Here is an 18244-nt window from a genome sequence, read left to right on the forward strand (position 1 = left end):
TTTAATCTTTAAGGAACCATTTTAATAATGTCAGACAAAAATCAAAGGAAGCAGTCACAGATTATAAAAATACTTGATTCCATCATCTTCTGTTGTTTAAATATCACCATGGAATTTGTGTGACTGACATCAAAATCACAAGAATCAAAAAGAAGAGTCTGTCCGTTGTAGAAACTCAGATGTACTGATGGAGTTTGTGCAAATATCAGGCACTTACAAAGACCATCAGTTTACTGGAACAAAACAGGTGATGAGAATTAATGACTAAAAGAGAAATAAAATTTTTTAACTTAAAGGATTCCACTTTCAAGGTGCTGGCCTATGAAAAGCAGATACTCCATGCCCACTAGGGAAAAAAAAGAAATAAAACAAAACAAATAAACAAAACAAAAACCCCCAAACCAAACAAAAAAAATCAAAGGAAAAATTGATCATTTAAAAACCACATTCTGCAGGCAGGTTAGTCAGAGGCTATGGTTCCACCAAAGCAGCCTAAATTTTGCATATATCATTGTACTAATCAATTTACTTTAAGTCTTTAGAGATAGCAATAGGGAAGCAGAAAACTGGCTTTCTAAGAGGGGACAGATGCAGACCACAAGGTCCCTCTCCATGTTACTGCTGTTTGGACCAGCTGGCATTTGAGTGCTCTCTTCCACAGTCTTTCTCACTGCTCCTCTAAGAAATCAACTGAAATTTCCCCAAAGTCACTTGCATTAAAAAAGTGAGGTCCACTCAATGCTGGTAGTAAACCCAGTAAGACTAAAAAGATGTGGATACTTTAACCAGGTGATTAAGGAAGCTGAAAGCTGCTTGTCTATTGGCAGCTCTGACTTACTAGTGCACTTAAGTGAAACCAGCAAGGTAGTGGGGGGCTGTACACCCCTTTTGTAGGCCCCTCTCCAGTTGCAAAACATGGTAAAAAATAAAAGCATAAGAAGGTTACTGTAGTGTAAGCAGTGTACAAAGACTACACTTTTACAAGACTGATGCAAACATTAACTTCCAGTTGAGTTCAATTTCACAGTCCAAGGCAAATTTCAAAGCTCCAGCTTTTATTTTTAAAAAGAAATTCAATATTTAACTGAGAGATTTAAAAAAAAAAGTCTTTAATAATTTAAGAAGTTGCCTCACCGAAACAACTTCCCTTTTTCGAAGACTCAGTGTTAATCAGTATAGTCTGAGGGAAAGAGAAGCAAAGAGGGGGTGGGAAGATAAAGAAATACTCAAATCATTATAGATGGTGTATCCATAGCTCTCTAACAAAGAGTGGGGGTTTCTCAGTTTCATGCTTTAGGGTTGCATTGATATTAGGTTCATCTACAAATTCTATTTCACACTCCTGGCTGCTGCAAGGAGAATGCTCCAGCTCCAACACTGTTATGTTGTTTGGCACTGATGCAACAAGTATATTACTTGGAACATAAAGGGTCAGCTGAGGACCACGGGCTGGCCAGTAGCGACCAAGATTAAAGCCATTGATCCAAATTTGCCCCTGTTAAGAGAGAAAGAAAAAATAACAACATTTTAATAATCTGTTAGAGCTGAAATGACAAAATAGATTTAAGCATAACACTCAATATAGTAACAACTCCCTTCATTTTTCAGTTTGATTGAACACACAGATAGAAAATCTGTACAAGAAAATGCTAATGACAGTCAAAAGAACCTAAATTCCCTGAGCAGTTAAAGCCATCACTAATATGTAAAAAGAAAGTGGTAGAACACTGCAATAATTCCAAATATGACAATAATTAGAGAAACAACTGCAGGCTCCTTGCACTGATTTTTTGCCCCAAGTTTAAGACCAAAACAAATCTGAAAACTGTATTTGCTTGAAGCTAATTGTTAAAAGGAGAATGAATGCACAGAAGAAAAAAGCAGATTCTAATGCTGTTATGGTTCTCTGTACAAGACTACACTACCTTGGTAGCCCCTGTTCTGAGATTTCAAGGGCAAGATACAGATTGTCTAGACACATGAAATTCAGATTTCTCTTTTACTTGTAATAGCTTAGTCGACAAAAGTACTTGTGAAACCACACTGAAAGAAAGTACTGCTGTACTTACATAAAACCATTAAAAGCCTTGGGGACCTGCTAGTATTATTTTAAGTTCAATGAAATTGTGGCATACAAACTCTTAAAATTGCTTTTTATAGTTAAGGTGGTCAGAACCCCTAGTTCAAAATACTGTCCTAACATCATAAATACCTTAAGTTCAAAAGATTAAAAAAAAAAAAAAGGGCAAGGAGAAAAAGGAAAAAAGTCAAAACACTAATTTATCTACCACAAAATAGACACACTGAAGTGACATAAATGAAGATTTTTCCAGAAGTCTATAAATTGGCAAGCTGCAGAAGGTTTAGTAAATTGTAAACTGACTCCTCCTGAGTCACGCTGAGTCTTGGTTCTTAATACAGAAGGGAGGATATACAACTGATTTGGATGAATAATTTGCTTTTATTCCTCCAAAGTGCCCTTTCACTGTATATCAAACAAGAGTTCAGTGTCAAGAAAAGGGATGGGAACAGATAACTGCATCTGTGTTTTTCTCTCTTGCTTTAGTCTCTGGTGATCAGAATACAGAAGACAATCAGACTCATGGCATGGATGTACACTGATAAACATAACAAAATTGACTGAATCAGTGGAAAGAAAGAATTTTACTACATTCCTAAAGTTGTCTAGGATAGCTGAAATTAGAATATTTTAACACAATTTACAGAAACACAATTGTAATATAATAAGTATTGCCATTCAAGCTGCTTTAGTGGTATTTTTCTAGTGTTTCCTTTTTCACGTATTTATGAAAAAAATTTTATGAAACTCACAAGAGAAACTTTTTGAGGAGTTAGTAATGTACAGACACAGCTGAGTTATTTCGCCTCTGTATCCACTTCCGTGGTACAAGATGCTATCTTGCGCTGCTCTGCCAAGGTGTTAATAAACCTTGACCTCAAACGTTTTTTTCTTAAATCAGGTTTATCTTTATCCAAGCTCACTGCTTCCTGTAGTAGGTTTAGAAGAAAACATGGTACGAATGCAAACTCCCTTCAAACAAGACAGATGAGTGAATGTACCCACTAGACAGTAGCCCTCCTCTCACAGAGAATGACAATAACCTGTGGAAAGTAGGTGTTTACTGTAGGAATCAACTGCATTGGAGTTCTGATGCAGGAGCTATGATCAGACAGGTCTCTGTTTCTGATCTGAATCAGTCAGTGGTTGTAAGTCCTTTTTCCAGTAAAGCTAAGAACTCAAGTTTCTCAACTCCAAACTGTCTCTGTTAACACTGCAGTTTCTAAAGACTGCACACTCAAGAATTTGTTTGCCCTAAACCAACAAATTATGACACTATATACACTACTAATAAATATGCCCTAGACAAAATAAAAGGGGGGGAACTTCATCTTCACTAGCAAGACTTCCTTTAGCAGGGACAGCAACTACAGAAAACAAGAACAGTCCTGACTCCAAATCCTCTTTTCTATTGAAGAAAAAAAAGGTCCAATAAATCTAAGAATTCACTCAGTGCCACATATGCTTAAGGGCATCGTGATTCTTCATGTGAGGGTGAAGTAGGTTTTATTACTAGCAAAGGGTTTAAAAAGCACTGAAGGGAAGCAAGTTACAACATTGGTCATGACTGTTAATGCTGCACCCTTCCTTCCTGGCTGTCCATCACGCTATACTCCTTGCCTTCACAAAGGCAGAACCAACATTAGGACTTTTAAATTTTCTTGCTAAGTGCTGCTTCTGTGTTTTTTCAACTACTCAAATAGGCGAGTTTTAACCCTTGTTAACAATCCCACTCCACACTTAGGCAATTTACACAGTGCCACTCAAGGAACTAAGGGCCACACACAGCAAGAGCCAAGTGGAATTTATACCCTTTAAGGCCCTCTGCCTTAAAGGCATTTGCTGATTTGTGAAGTTATCTGAAAGTCTCAGTTTCTAGGCATCTTATTTAAAACTCTTGTCCAATCCATACAAAGCTTGGAGGATCAATTGAACAGTCATACTTAAGTTCACCTGGAATCTCTTACCAGGACTCTTACCAGGACAGGGTATACAAACTATGTAAAACACAGGTTTCCATAGATCAGAGGAAAAGATTTCCACCTATACTTAAGAATTCTTGGACTACCTTGCCATTTTAAATATGAGTTTGCCAAATGGCAGGTATGGCCACCTTGCTTCCTGAAGAAGATTTATGACTGATGGGATCACAGAATTTACTAAAAATGTCTCAGATTACAGTTGCCATGAAAAAAAAGCTATTTATGAATTTTATTCAGTGATTGTGTGACATGCACATATATGGGAACAGGGACTGTGTCAGACTTCCTCATCCAAGCTCAGTGTCTGCAACACCAAGTGCATGCAATGAATCACAGCCTCCTATATATTGTGAAATGCTTTAACTACAATACTAGCAGTGGAGACAGATCAACAGCAACTCCTTTTCCCACTTTATTTTAACAGCAGCAAATTAATTGTTTCAGAAAAGAACGATTTTGCTACCTAACACTGTCACAGGCACTTCCCTAAAGCCTGGACTTAAATGCTCAGGCTTCCAAGAGGAAGTGCACCCACTCTGTTCCCTGTGCCTCCCACCAGAGAGTTCAGTTGCTCATCACCCATCCTGCACTGCTGGTGGTTTCAAACATGGCACTGTGAAAACACACTCCTTCCTTCTCTAGCTATGCTCCAGTCCTGTGAGAAGTTCCCATTGGCACAGATCTGCCCACAGGCTTCCCACAGCAGTGCCCTCTGATCCATTCAGTCCAGGCACAGGTAACCTTCTCCATGCACTATATCTGTATCTGGGGGCACACTACCAGCCATTGAGTCCAACACTCTTTATGCTTTGCAACAGGATCCGTAACTCCCTACTCAGCGACTCAAAATATTTTCCAACAAAACCCCTCACAACTAAATGCAACATTTCTAAACAGCCTGACAGTTACTCTTTCTCACTCTTGAAAAACTAGGGTGGGTTGGTTGGGTTGCTTTGGTTTGGGGCTTTTTTGTGATGCTCCACTTTCTAGATCAATACCATGTATCTTTTGAATGTGTTTCCCTTCTCTTAATGTTTTATCTCTAGATTTACTTAAAGCAAAGCATCAATTTCTTACCCACCACTATGACCAACTTCTACCCATGTAAGAGAGGTGGACTTTGACTGTCCATAGAAGTTTCAGTACCTTTCTAAGTGGACTTAGAGGTTTTTAAAGCAAAAACTTGTACCTTTGTCCAGCCAGGAAAATTGACATAGGTGTCTTGCGGCAAGTCTGGGATCTCTCCAGGAATTGAAAGAGTACCAGTGTAAAATGTAGGTACTTCGTAACTCAGTGATTTGACAGCAGATGTCTTCGGGTGATCATGGAGATAAATAATGCCAGAGTTCACTGCTCCATCTATGTCCAGAGGATAGATTTCCCATCCAACAAGTATATCTTGAGCAAGAGTTACATTTGAAACTAGACCCTAGGAGGAAGGAAAAAAACCAACACAAAAATATAATCACCTCATGTTATTGAAGTTATTTGGGTGCAACTATAAATCAGTCACGAATAAAAACTGAATCAAAATAACAGCTGGCTGCCAATCTGTGTATGAAAAAACAAGCATCTGGTGTTCACCAAGTTGTAAGCTTTGCTTAAGAATGAAGGACTTCACTTATTCTCTGTGAAAGATCTGTTCCTCTTCAAAGTTTTAGGTTTTTGCTGATACACAAGGGGGGTTTTTTTCAAATTCTTTTCCTGTAACTGGGAAAACTTCTGTTTTGCTTTAACATGAACATGATTCCAAAACCTGATGCTTAATAAAAGGAGAAGCAACATTAAATATCATTAAGCCTGAGATACCATCACTTGGTAACACTGAGTCACTAACCCAAGACATTAACTTGTGCAGTATCAGAGAAAGTGGTATTTACTTCCTACAAATCTTTTCCAGATAAGATACAGTATCATAAAATCAATGCATATGCCCAATTTAGTGAAATACTTTCAGCTTACAGTCAGCTTCAAGCCCATGGAATCCCGTCTCATTTCTATGGGATCGTGTACACAGTGGCTCACAGCACACCGGGGTACTTGCACACCAAATGCCAAAGCAAGGCAAGGTCATAATTTAAGAAGAATGAAAAGAACATCAAGTTACCCCTGCACACACCCTAATTTTGTTACGGTAAGAGTTCCTAAAGTGGTGTTTCAGTGCAGTGCAAGGGCTTGAATAGACCCTGCATAGAAGCTGCTCTTCAGTACAACACAAGTTATGCTGCAAACACCACACATCAAACAGGAACAAGCAAAACCACAGCTTCTGTGGCTTTGGAGAGCTGATACTATGTTGTGTGTATGCCGTGATACCTCATAAGCATTGCACTGTCTCCACAAGGCTGACCATCTGTACAAGCACTAAGTGGTTTTCTCTTCCTGTACCTAATGTCCACTTTACATAACAGGAGCTTATTTCTCTTATGTCAAAATAAAATATCTGCAAGTGTCAAAAGTTAAGAGACAAAACTTTTCTATACAACCTAGACTCTACTCTGTCTAGCAATCAAATGAAGTAACGCAATGTAACTTTTAGGCTGAACCTTCTAACCTGCCTCCCTAAGCTCATCTGTAGGCACTATGAAGTGTGATTTTTCAAATTATATGAAGTGCCTACTAAACATTCTTACTTAGGTCTGCATAAGAATACACATTCAACAATCCATAACTGGAGAAGATTTGTTGGAAGTAAATACCACTTTCTCTGCTACAGTGCAAGATAATGTCTTGGGTTAGTGACTCAGTGTTACCAAGATGCAGATATAAATTTTCCAAGTAAAACTGAGATATAGGTGGCAGGGTGCATGTGAGAAGACACATAAAAAAACAGAAACCACAGTCTTCCTTCGTATCCTTTAACAACATGACTTAGATCAATAGGATGTTTTAAAAGTTCCTTCCCAAAAGCTAGATGCCTAGTTCCATTTCAAGCTCAAAAAAGTGGTAAAACTCCAGTCAAGCAAAACCCTGAAAACCTATCCTCTTTGCTTAAAAATTCAAGGCTTCACAAGGCAGGAACCTCTTCCCCTAACTTGATTTTCAAAAGCACATGAATTTTTAAAACCCAAGGTATCATTACACCCAGTTTTCAAAACCAACACAATGGAGAGTATGAGGGATAGATTCTATGGGAAGAAGCAATGCACACAGTGCAAAGCTAATCAAGGAAGGTTGCCTTTTCTACACAGAAACATCCTGCTTTTAGAGGATTACTGTCACCATGGACATGTCTCTTAAACCTGATTTCACTCTTAAATTATTAAAAGGTTATATGTGAATTTCAGCTCAACCACAGCAACTGAGCACCTCCCTAATCCAACCTCCAAACCTTTATTCTGTTACCTTAATTTGGCACTAAGTATATAGGTTTCCTATCATCTGGCCTGTTAATAAATAAATAAATAAATAAATAAATAAAAGCAGCTGTTTCTGCTGCCTCAACATAAAGGCGAAACTCTGGAGTACTAGCTTCCTTCCCCTGCCACTCAGATAAAGGCAAAGTACCTTGAAGAGACAGTATGATAGTTGGCACTACTGCTACCTACTGTGTCCCACTAATACAAAAAAACAAAAAAAAGGCATGCTGTGAACTGTACACAGCCCAAACATAATACAAGACTGACCTTTACAGCAATCCTGTCTTTTATTGACTATCACACAGCAGTCTAAAACCAGAAAAGTTTACTTTTTGCCCCTGCCCTTCCTAGTGCTACACTAGTGGCACCTCCATGGTATAGGGTTTACATGGCAAGGGTTTTTTAGCAAGGGGAGCTGCAGTGGGGGCTCTTCCAAGAAGATGCCAAAAGCTGCCCCATGCTAGACAAAGACAGCTCCAGCTGACTCCAAAACAGACCCACTGCTGAGCCCAACAGTGATTCTGGGAGCATCTCTATGATGACATATTTAAGAATAAATTGAGTTCCCGAAGTTGAATCTGTTTTGTCCATGACGGTAATTTCTGAGTGATCCCCATCTCCTCATGTTGAGCCAAAAACCCCTCATTGTATCTTCTCCCCTTCCCCTGTTGGCGGAGGAGGAGTAACAGAATGGGCACGTGGCTTTGTAGGTACATGGCTGCCAGCCAGTGTCAACCCACCACGGCCACTCACCCATGGAAGTGACAGTCCCAAAGTGCAGCACACACCCAGAAGCACAGGGAAGTTCTGATAATTCTGACACCTGGTCAGTCCAGGTGAACTGGCACTTTTGCATGCTGAAGTGCTCATGGACAGCCTTCTCAGCCACACTGAAAATACTGCAAGGGTACACTGCTGACAAATTAAATGGGACAAGGAGGATACAAAGGTGTATTCATGTACACATACATACATCCCCCCAGCCCCCCAAAAGCAATCCCAGGATTCACAAGCCTCAAAGTGCAATCAAGTTCTGGACCAATATCCAACCCATTTTTGGAGTTTATAGAAACAATTTTAAAATTGTTATCTACAAACTCAACTAAACCAGAAAATCCTGTGTGTGACACTTTGGCTGACAGTCCAAGTGAACAAACAAATAAAGTTTAAAAGGTGTCTAGCACCTTTTAATTTCACATTGATTTTGGTGACTGGAAAAACTCAGATGGAAACTAGTGAGTAGTTATATTTAAGGTAAAAGTCACATCCTGACCTTTTTGCGCTTTCTGATTTACTACTTTCTTTTTAACCTGCAGAAAAGAGGAAAAGCCATTACAATCCAGTAACTCATTAGATTTTACTTACCTTAAAGTCATTATTGTATCTACCAAAGTTGACTCGGCCCATATTCTCCACCAAGATGTCCAGATTTGCTCCAGCCTGCCCAGTTATATTTATCTTCAGTGATTTGTCCCTTTCAAGGACACCCTGAGGTACCTATATGAATTGCAACAAGACAATTAAAATTAAATTAATTAAAATTAAAATAAAATAAAATTAAAATAAAATAAAATTAAAAACAATAACCACTGAAAACAAAAAATACCCTGTTATTCGTTTTTTCAACTTGCACAAAGAAATTAAAAGTGACAAGGGAAAAAAAAAGAGTAAAAAAAGCCTTTTCCTTTCCCCCTCTTGCAGATGAGCACACGCACACACAAAGAGCTTCTACAACAACATTCACATTTCAGTACACCAACTGGATGTGCTAGTGGGTTTTGATGCACCTGATTCACAAAAACCAAGTTCCCAAATTTGGTCCAGTGACTGAAAAGATTTCACCAATATCAGTGATTTAAACGGGCTTATCTTCCAATTAAGTGCGCATCAATATTTAGTTTTATTAATTCCTATTCCCACAACACATGGAAAGAAGAGCTTGACCTGGACACAAAGGTGATGAGAGTTAATACAAGTCAAATATTCACTAAAAACGTGACTGTAAAATCTATAAATTTATATAAATTGTCATTAAGCAGGGCCAAAACCCTGCTTACGGCAAGAAAGACTAAGTTCACTTCCTGTAAAATAAACTTCTTTTTTTTTTTTTTGAAACTGTGGTTTGGAGCCAGTTTCATAAGGTAAGATGCAGGCTCAGACTTCTCAGGCTTCCTCCTCCTTCCATGCTCAAAGAAAGAAAAAAGGGAATAATTACAAAAAATCTTTGCAAATACTGCAGAAAGCCACCAAGCATATATATCAGTAACATATTCCAAAAAACTGCAAGTAAATCTATTCTCCAGGTCTTTTATTCACCTAAGTAGTGAATCTGTATCAACATTCAAATATGTCAAAAATGGCAAGACAATATATAGTCATGTTTTCTGAAACACAAAATTGAACATCTGGTATGAATTAGCCAGATACTTTCTTATTTTCTTTACATGATTAAATAAGATCAGAACTGCTTCGATAATCTGAAGAAAGGAGTTTAAAAAAACCCCAGACTGCATCCGTGACTTTCATGAAGGCCAGTGATGGCAGACATTAATACCAGCAAACAGTATTTTTACCCCATCCACAGAGACATAGGCACGATCATGGACGCCATTTAAAGGTGAAGACAGCGGTGTTGGCTCCATGCAGTTCTTTGGAAGTGTAGTTCTGTACAGTACAAACCCAAAATACTAGGAAAAGAAAAGGAAAGAGAAAAACCCCCAACAAGTTAATGAACCAAGTCATTCTGTCATTTCAATTCAGGTCATGAATTAAAAACATCCCACATTTCTGCCTACACACTTGGACTGAAATGTTAACTTTCATTCACTTCAGATAGCGATGATCACAGACACCATTTCAGATCAGAGTTTACTTTGACCTTTAAGTAATGGGTGACCTTTAGGTAAACTGGTGAAAATCCCTTTATAACTGAGTTTATATAAAAAACTTGCAAGTTCACTTCTCACCTAGTGCCCATAAATTGCTATATTCATCAAGTCAACATCATCTAATTATCTTTAAATACTACATGGTTTATATCAGGAACATTTTGAAATATTTTTCACTAAGTTGCCCATCAGGAATGGAAAAAAAAGTCACAGCCATTACTGAGACCTTAACAGGATGGAGAGTCGGGTGGAGAGGTAACTAATGAACTTCCAAAAAGGCAAGTGTGGGGTCCAGGCACCAGCACAGGCTGGGGGCTGATCTGATGGAAAGCAGCTCTGTGGAGAAGGACCTGGGCGTCCTGGTGGACAACAAGACATCCCTGAGCCAGCAGGGCCCTTGTAGCCAAGAATGCCAATGGTATCCTGGGGGAATCAGGAAGAGCACTGCCAGCAAGTCAAGGGAGGTGATCCTGCCGCTCTACTCAGCCCTGGTGAGGCCACATCTGGAGTGCTGTGTCCAGTTCTGGGCTCCTCAGGAAAAGAGGACATAGAACTACTGGAGCAGATCCAGCAGAGTGCTATGAAGATGATTTTTTAAAAAAGTGTCTTAAAAACCTGAAAATTAATACTTCAGAGAGGAGAGAAATCAAGGTGAAAGCATAGACAGCACAGACACCTACATCCAGGGGAAGAAGAAAATCCCAGGTGCAAACAGGAACACTGTAGAATATGGAAAGGCCTCCAATGCAAAAATCCTGGATACCTTTATAATACTATTACTTCTGTGCTAGGTAAAGTTTAAGACATGACATAAGAAGAGTAATACCACAGAGGGTTGTTCAAATAAACTTTAAAAAATTACTGCAAAGTGCCTACTGAAGGAACCCTCACCTGCTTTAGCTCAACAAAGGTCAGTGGGTAAGTGCTTCTCACTGGTCCAGAAGGTGACAGTCCATCAAGAACCTCCAACACAGTGCCTGCCTGCAGCACAGAAAAGGCAGATACATAAAAGGTCAGTAAGTTTCAGTCCATAACAGCTTGCACATCCAGCCACCAAGCCAGCTAGCTGCATGTGTCCAGAAAGTTAATAAATCTTTATACCATCTTTGCAGACACATTTAAAATACAATACAGCAGAGACAACCGACAAACTCTGAAAGAAATATGCTACATGTAGAGCAGTGTTTTAAAAAACCCAGATGTTCTAATTTTGCTATGCATTCATAAATATAAAAGTGACCCTTTATTATTTAACTAGAACTCACCCAGGAGCTTCTCACAAAAGTTCTATAAACAAACGCAACTGTTCTGGACAATTAATACAACGCAATATATTATCTAAATTTTGCTCAATTATACTTAGAATCAAGCTAGGGAAAATGTCACTGATTCCCACTGGAATGATTCTGAGCTAAGTAGGGATACAGTTTAATTCCATCAAGAGCCATCCAAGATGAATTTACCCTATTTAGTCTTAAATTATTTTAGAAACTCTAAGGCTGTAATTCAGTTGTCACGTGTAAGAAGCTGGACTAATTTTAATGAGACTGGGAGCAAGGTTTAGGCTAGTCACACACGTGAATACCTTGCTGAATAAGGACTTAGATGTGTACAATTAAATTGCCTTTTTTTGCCATCTGTAATTTCCTTTTGTGATTATGGAATTTTCTACTCATCTACAATTCTCTCTCAAAGACCACCATCAGTTTTAGGTTGGTCAAAATACACATAATATGCCTAGTGTCTTACAAGCTTAAAAAATCAATAGCATGCAATTTTTCATGGAAGATGTCAGTCTGTTTCACCAGAATTATTATCACTGTTCAGTGGTAACTACACATTAGACATTCACATACCTCTCACATATCAGATTTACATTCAAATGCTTACTAAAAAAAGGGTGTTTAAAATAATGTAAAACTGTATAATGTAAGAGCACTCACAGCAATACAAACTTCTGAAGGTACTTCAATAACAGAAATATTGAATTTTTTCAGAACTTACATGAAAGTTGTACTGAAATATTAAAATGCACATACAGTATTTCACAGTGATGCAACAGAAGCCAGCATGAATTTTCTATGCACCCATAACTAAGTCTGCAGCTTTGGCTGGGATACAGTTAATTCTCTTCATGGTAGTTAGTATGGGGCTGTATTTTGGATTCTTGCTAAGACTGTTAATGACACAGGGATATTTTGGGCATTGCTGAGCATGGCTTACACAGAGTCAAGAACTTTTCTGCTTCTCTCACCAGAGAGTAGGCTGGGGATGCACAAGAAGATGGGAGGGAACACAGGTCAGCCAGGACAGCTGACCCCCACTGACCAAAGGGATATCCTGTACCATATGGTGCCATGCTCAGCAATAAAAACTGGGGGGAAAATGAGGAAGGGGAGATGCCTGGAGTGACAAGTGTTTATCTTGCCAAGTAACCAAAACACATGAATTGTTCAAAAGGTCTGTGATGTGGCACTCTGGAACATGGTTTATTGAAGAAGACAGTAGTGGCTGGGTTAATGCTTGGACTCAACCTTAGAGGTCTTTTCCAACATTAATGATTCTGTGATGGAGCCCTGCTTCCCTGGGGAAGGCCAAATGCCTCCCTCCATGAAGGTAGTAGCAAATGAGCTCCTTATGTTGCTGTACTTATGCATGCAGTTTTTGCATTACCTACTAAGCTGTCTTTATTGCGGCCCACAAGCTTTCACACCTCTACCTTTCCGATTCTCTCCACCCTACTGGGGCAGAGAATGAGTGGCTGCCTGGTGCTTAGCTGCCTACCAGGATTAAACCACAACAACCACGTAGACACAGACCTAAACAGACTTGAAATGAGCTTATATTAACTCTTGCCAGGAACAACCAAGCAAAAGGAAGCCATAAGTATATAAAAGATAACACCAACACTACCTGGAGGTTGGGTCACCCTCACTAGCCCACAGCTAAGCATGTTCGCTTGGGCTAAAAGACTGCTGGTCAAACATGATTTGCAAAATTTTGATGAAAGTAGTTTGCTCTTATGTTTTCAGTTTAAACGTTGTACCTGAAATAGCAATCATCTTTCCTAGAGTAAAATTTCCCAAACATTCCACACTGCATACATGGTCCATTCCTTATCTTGTGCTCCTCCAAGGGAGCCAGTAATGTTACAGCAATATGTAGGATTTGCCAGGCCACAGGAAACACTGAACTACCAGGTCTTCAGCAAGAGCTGTGAAGCAAGAGATGCACAGACACTGACAGAGGTAATCAATAGAATTTAACAATCCTATGGGGATTAATAGTCTTAGCCTCAGCTGGACAGTGAAACCAGAAATGAATACAAGCACCATTAAGACATAGTCACTTGAATGAGCTACTAAGCAGCAATGAATGCTGCTTTGTGCCTTGCTGACCTGAGTATTAGCAGCTTGTACATTTGTCTGACTTTTTTTTTTAAGTCCCTGCTACCAAAGGGGCTTCTATTCTGAATATGGGTCAACCATATATGATTCACTTAAGAGATTGGTAGAAGCTTGTTTCTTTGAAACTTCAGTAGGATTTTTTTGTTCAGCTTTTCAGTCTTCCGTGGTACATACAAGAAAACCTTCAACACAAGATTCGGTCTTGCTGCAAATTCCTGTTGACTGCTACTTAGTGGACCATCAGTATCACAAGAGAAATTTAACAGTAAACTTAAAAATTACAAATATTGTCAGGAATTTTTAAAAGCAGCCTGTAAAACAACAAATGACTACTAATAGAAATAGCAATGCTTTTTTAAACCTCCAAAGCAAAGTCCTCAAAACCCAAGTGTAAGGTCAACCATCAAAGAAAAAGGAAACAAAATACCTCCAACAGGAATACCAACTACTGGCAGCATCCTGTTTGCTTAATCCCTTTCTAGCCCCAACACACACCAGCACTGCCTGCTACTTGCTATTGCTTGAGCTCTCCACATCCTAAGAACTGAGTACACCTCCAGAATCTGAGTCTGCAGGCTGCTCTGCTAGGGCAAGCACTTCCTTGTGACCAAGCATTTCTCAGGGCTCTCCAAGCGGTGACCAGAAACTACCACCTGCTCACAAGCCTACACAGCCATGTGGACACATTGCAGGCACTACGAGTTATTTATTTTCCTCCGGAAAGAATGCTTCCCAAGTTCTGGGTCTTAAATCTTTAAAACCTATCATCTTGTTCACACTTCTGGAGCCCATCTACTGCAGTTCTGCCTTTGCTTGCCCTCATTCCCCATCTTCAACACTTCTCTTTTGCATCTATGCAACAGGATTTTTTCCTTATCACCTGCTTTCCTGCCTTCTCTCTTATATAACAATGTCAGTGTTTCCAGCATCTTTTAATAAACTGCATTTTTCCCACCCAGAAGGATTTTTAAAAAGAAATCAATAACTCAAAATGAACAATTGCCTGATCAGGGGAGTTGGTACTTAAAGACTGAACTGCCAAAGAATATCTTGTGAATAAAAAAGACAGAGAACAGTCTGCTCTGGTTACGTGTACCTCTGGTAAAGTACAACATATGATGCCCGAAAATACTCCAGAATCTCCTTTCTCTCTTCCTTTCTGCAAAAGTGTCAAGGGAGTTGGTTCACTGGAGTAGATCCAATGCTCTCTATGGCAGACTGACTGATGGACCTCAGCTGCAGAGTGAAGATCCACACAGTACCTGTGTTAGCACTGACTGTCATGCAAATGATGTAGCTAGGAAGTTTACTGTTACCAAAGCTAAATGCTATTATTTAGAATATTCCCTCTCCGATATTCACCAAAATACGTTCAGGCTTCTCCACACAAGAAGATGCTTGGACCTGGTTCCAGCTGGGGCTAGAATGGAGTTGGGAAGGCAGCTTTGGGCTGACACAATACAAGCACTCTGTGATTGGAGACTTGTCTTGTGTTGCAGGGAAACCCAGAAGAATAAACTGCTGGTGAAGTTAAGCAGTGGGTCCCACAGCAAAAGGTCGCCTTCTTCACAGCAAACAGTTCCAGAGGCTCTCAGTGCAGATGGCAATATATATACAGGCATGACAGGAACTTTACATCTGGCAGTTTAGACACGCCATCTGGATTCCTAAAACTGCTGCCTGGAGAGTGAAAAAATCAGAAAGTGTAGAAGGTGCAGGTCAGGTCAAAGATGTGATATTTGAGCAAGTTTGGTCATCTGACTCCTTTGTGAGAGTCCAGCAGCATTCATTTCTTGAAGGCATGAAAGAGAAAGTTCCTCATTCTAGTAAAACCGGACAGCCTTATCTGAGAGCCATGAACCATGACAAGATGGGAGAGTCAAAATCTGATAACTGGGCTGCCAAGTGCTTGCAACCTAAGACAGCAGCCAGAGTGGTGGGTGTAGCAATAAGAGCCTATAATTAGTCACCACTGCCAGTTCAGTGAAACCTCACACGGTAAGAACTCAAAGGTTGTTGAAAGTGATATGATCTATTTCAACTTCTCAGGTGAACCACTTTCATGCAAAAAGTACTCCTGCCTACCACTTGAGCAGAATGACTTGAAAGTGCCTGCAAAGCCTTATCACTACTAAATTTTGCAATGCTTCAGCTGCAGAAGGTAACATATCAGATACATCACTAATTGGAAAATAACTGTCATACTGAAATTACAAAGTATAAAGACAAAGCATTAGGAGCTACAGTATCCAGCACATCAACCACAGTAATACTCCATCTCGAAACTTGTCTGAGCCCAGCAGAGAGAGTATTGCCAAATTCATACCTGCTGTCTCTTCTGTTGCCCACTAAACCATCCACTTCACTCACTGCAGGAACCTAGCTCTCAACCATATCTCAGAGAAAATTGTCCTTGGTCCTAAAATGATGGTGCTATGGTCAAACCCCAGATACTTGTGAGCTGACCAGCTATACCACTGCTGTCAGACACTACATAGCAAGTCTGGGTTCTGAATGCTTAGTTCTGTGTGCTTTTCCCTCAGCAGGGAACTGATTTAATTTCTCTCATCAGCTACAGATTTGCACAAATCTTGTCATAAAATTTATCAATAAAACTTTCAGATTGATCCAAAATGTTCCACATTAAAAAATTTAAACACCCAGAAGTATTTAAAATATGTATATCCTACTTTTCCTTCCACTTTAGAGGCATCATCAGCAACAAAACCACTCTTTGCTTTTAAGTCTCATGGTAACATTCCTCCCAGCTACATTACTGATACATGAGTTATCTTTAACAACTATGCTACTGTTGTGTTAATAATATATTAGTTTCGGTTTAGTAAAGCTTCAGGCACATACTGCATATTGTAAACACTATCTTTTTACATCCACGTAAGATGCATTTGATCATTTTCTAATATGGGCATGATTCCTAACTCCCAAGCTCTGCTCCCTCCTTTCTCAAAGTTTGCTTTCAAGGTTTTTGTCTTTATTTTGTAGGATATCTAGACCCTGTTGTGACACCCTTACAAACATTTTTTGTAAAAAGCAAACAGAGAGCATTATGAAAAGATACATGGTGTATTACAGATGTTAATTTACCTTCTGCAAGAGAACCTTCCCGTATGCAAATTTGGGTGTTGTTGGAGGGATAAGACCTTCTGGTAACTGCTTATACTAGAAAGAGAAGGAGAAAAAAAAAAGACACACACACACAAAAGTTAAATACAAACACACTTTAACTGAATTCTCACTTTATACTTCACAACTTATAAAATTAGAACTTTGGCTTAAAGTAAATAACCTCCCTAAAGGTTACAGCTGCATCTAGTCTTAAGACGAAGATTTTTTTTTTTGAAGAAAAAATCTGACTTGATCACATATGGCAAAAAATTTTTAATAACTATTCAACTCTAGGTAAAGGTAAAAAGCATAACGAACAAAGTGAGCTGCCAAAAAATCCCAGTGCCCTTGGAGCCCTCCTGTGGCTACAGCCTGAGTTACGGCCCTCCACAGCTTTTCTGCAGTCCTCTCCCCAGTTCATGGGAGCTTGAATAAACCTTTCCAAATCTGTAGGACAGCATTTCCACCAGACTCTTTGTCAGCAATACTTCCTTATAGAAAGTATTAGCCTCTTGTGCCTTTCCTTTCAGAGTTAAAATATCCCACCACCACCACCTGCTAATCCATTACTGTCAGGACTGGGGTCTTTGAGAAGCAGGCCTTGAGACCACAGCTCACTACTTTCCTGGACACCTTTGAGGCATGGCAGACCAGACAGTGGCTTTCTGCCCAATAACTGGGCCTTCTCCTTTCTGAGCCTATAACCTTCTTTTCTCCTTGTCATCATCCCCTTCTCCCTCTCCTGCCATTAGTTTATATCCACTCTTCCCATCTCGTCTTCCATTAACTAGAGATGGCCTGTCTACATAGTAGAGAAAAAACTGCTGCAGATGAGATACTCACGTGAAAAAGCAATCCAAGCCTACATTTTAACAAACACGCACAAAAGCCCACCCTTGTGAAGTGTCTCCATTTGCAAATTTCGTGACGTCAGAGTGCTTACCTTGTCAGGTTTTTTTAAAATACATATGGCTAGGGGCTGAAAGGGAATTTTTCTTAAGATATTTGATTTACTTTGATTTCCACTTGAAATGCAAGAGGAAATCATGCACAAGGCATGGTTTTCTAAGGCTTACACATGGTATAAGCAGCGTAAAACTCATGCTGCTCAAAAGCTGCCTCCGCGCCAAGACAAAGGTTGTTTGTTTAGTTGGGGTGGTGTTTTTTTTGTTCTTTCAGTTTGGTTTTTGTTTTGATTTTAACAGACCACAGCATATATAATCCCCAGTGCTATCCTGTCAAGTGTCAATTACAGATGGATGAAAGCCTAATTTACATTTCCAGGTAAAAGTTCATTTCTTCTCCTCTGCATTTGAAAATAATCTAGATATCTAGACTTAAAGTAAACAAAATCTGTATTCACCCAAGAAAAGAAGTCAAGAGTAAAAAATTTCACCCCAAA

The 18244-nt window shown here is 39.4% G+C and overlaps 1 protein-coding gene across 1 annotated transcript in view; it reads right to left on the bottom strand.

Annotated features, from left to right (window-relative positions):
- GLB1 (galactosidase beta 1) overlaps positions 1-18244 on the bottom strand; it is a 41671-nt gene continuing 23427 nt past the window's right edge. The window contains exons 11-16 of the mRNA XM_048300139.1: positions 16822-16896; positions 11201-11290; positions 9995-10108; positions 8787-8918; positions 5252-5491; positions 1-1495 (exon numbers count right to left, since the gene is read on the bottom strand). Of these exons, the coding sequence (XP_048156096.1) occupies positions 1235-1495; positions 5252-5491; positions 8787-8918; positions 9995-10108; positions 11201-11290; positions 16822-16896 (912 nt within the window). The 3' untranslated portion in view covers positions 1-1234. The remainder of the gene's footprint in view (positions 1496-5251; positions 5492-8786; positions 8919-9994; positions 10109-11200; positions 11291-16821; positions 16897-18244) is intronic.

The sequence above is a fragment of the Corvus hawaiiensis genome, chromosome 1, assembly GCF_020740725.1.
Source record: "Corvus hawaiiensis isolate bCorHaw1 chromosome 1, bCorHaw1.pri.cur, whole genome shotgun sequence".
NCBI lineage: Eukaryota > Metazoa > Chordata > Aves > Passeriformes > Corvidae > Corvus > Corvus hawaiiensis.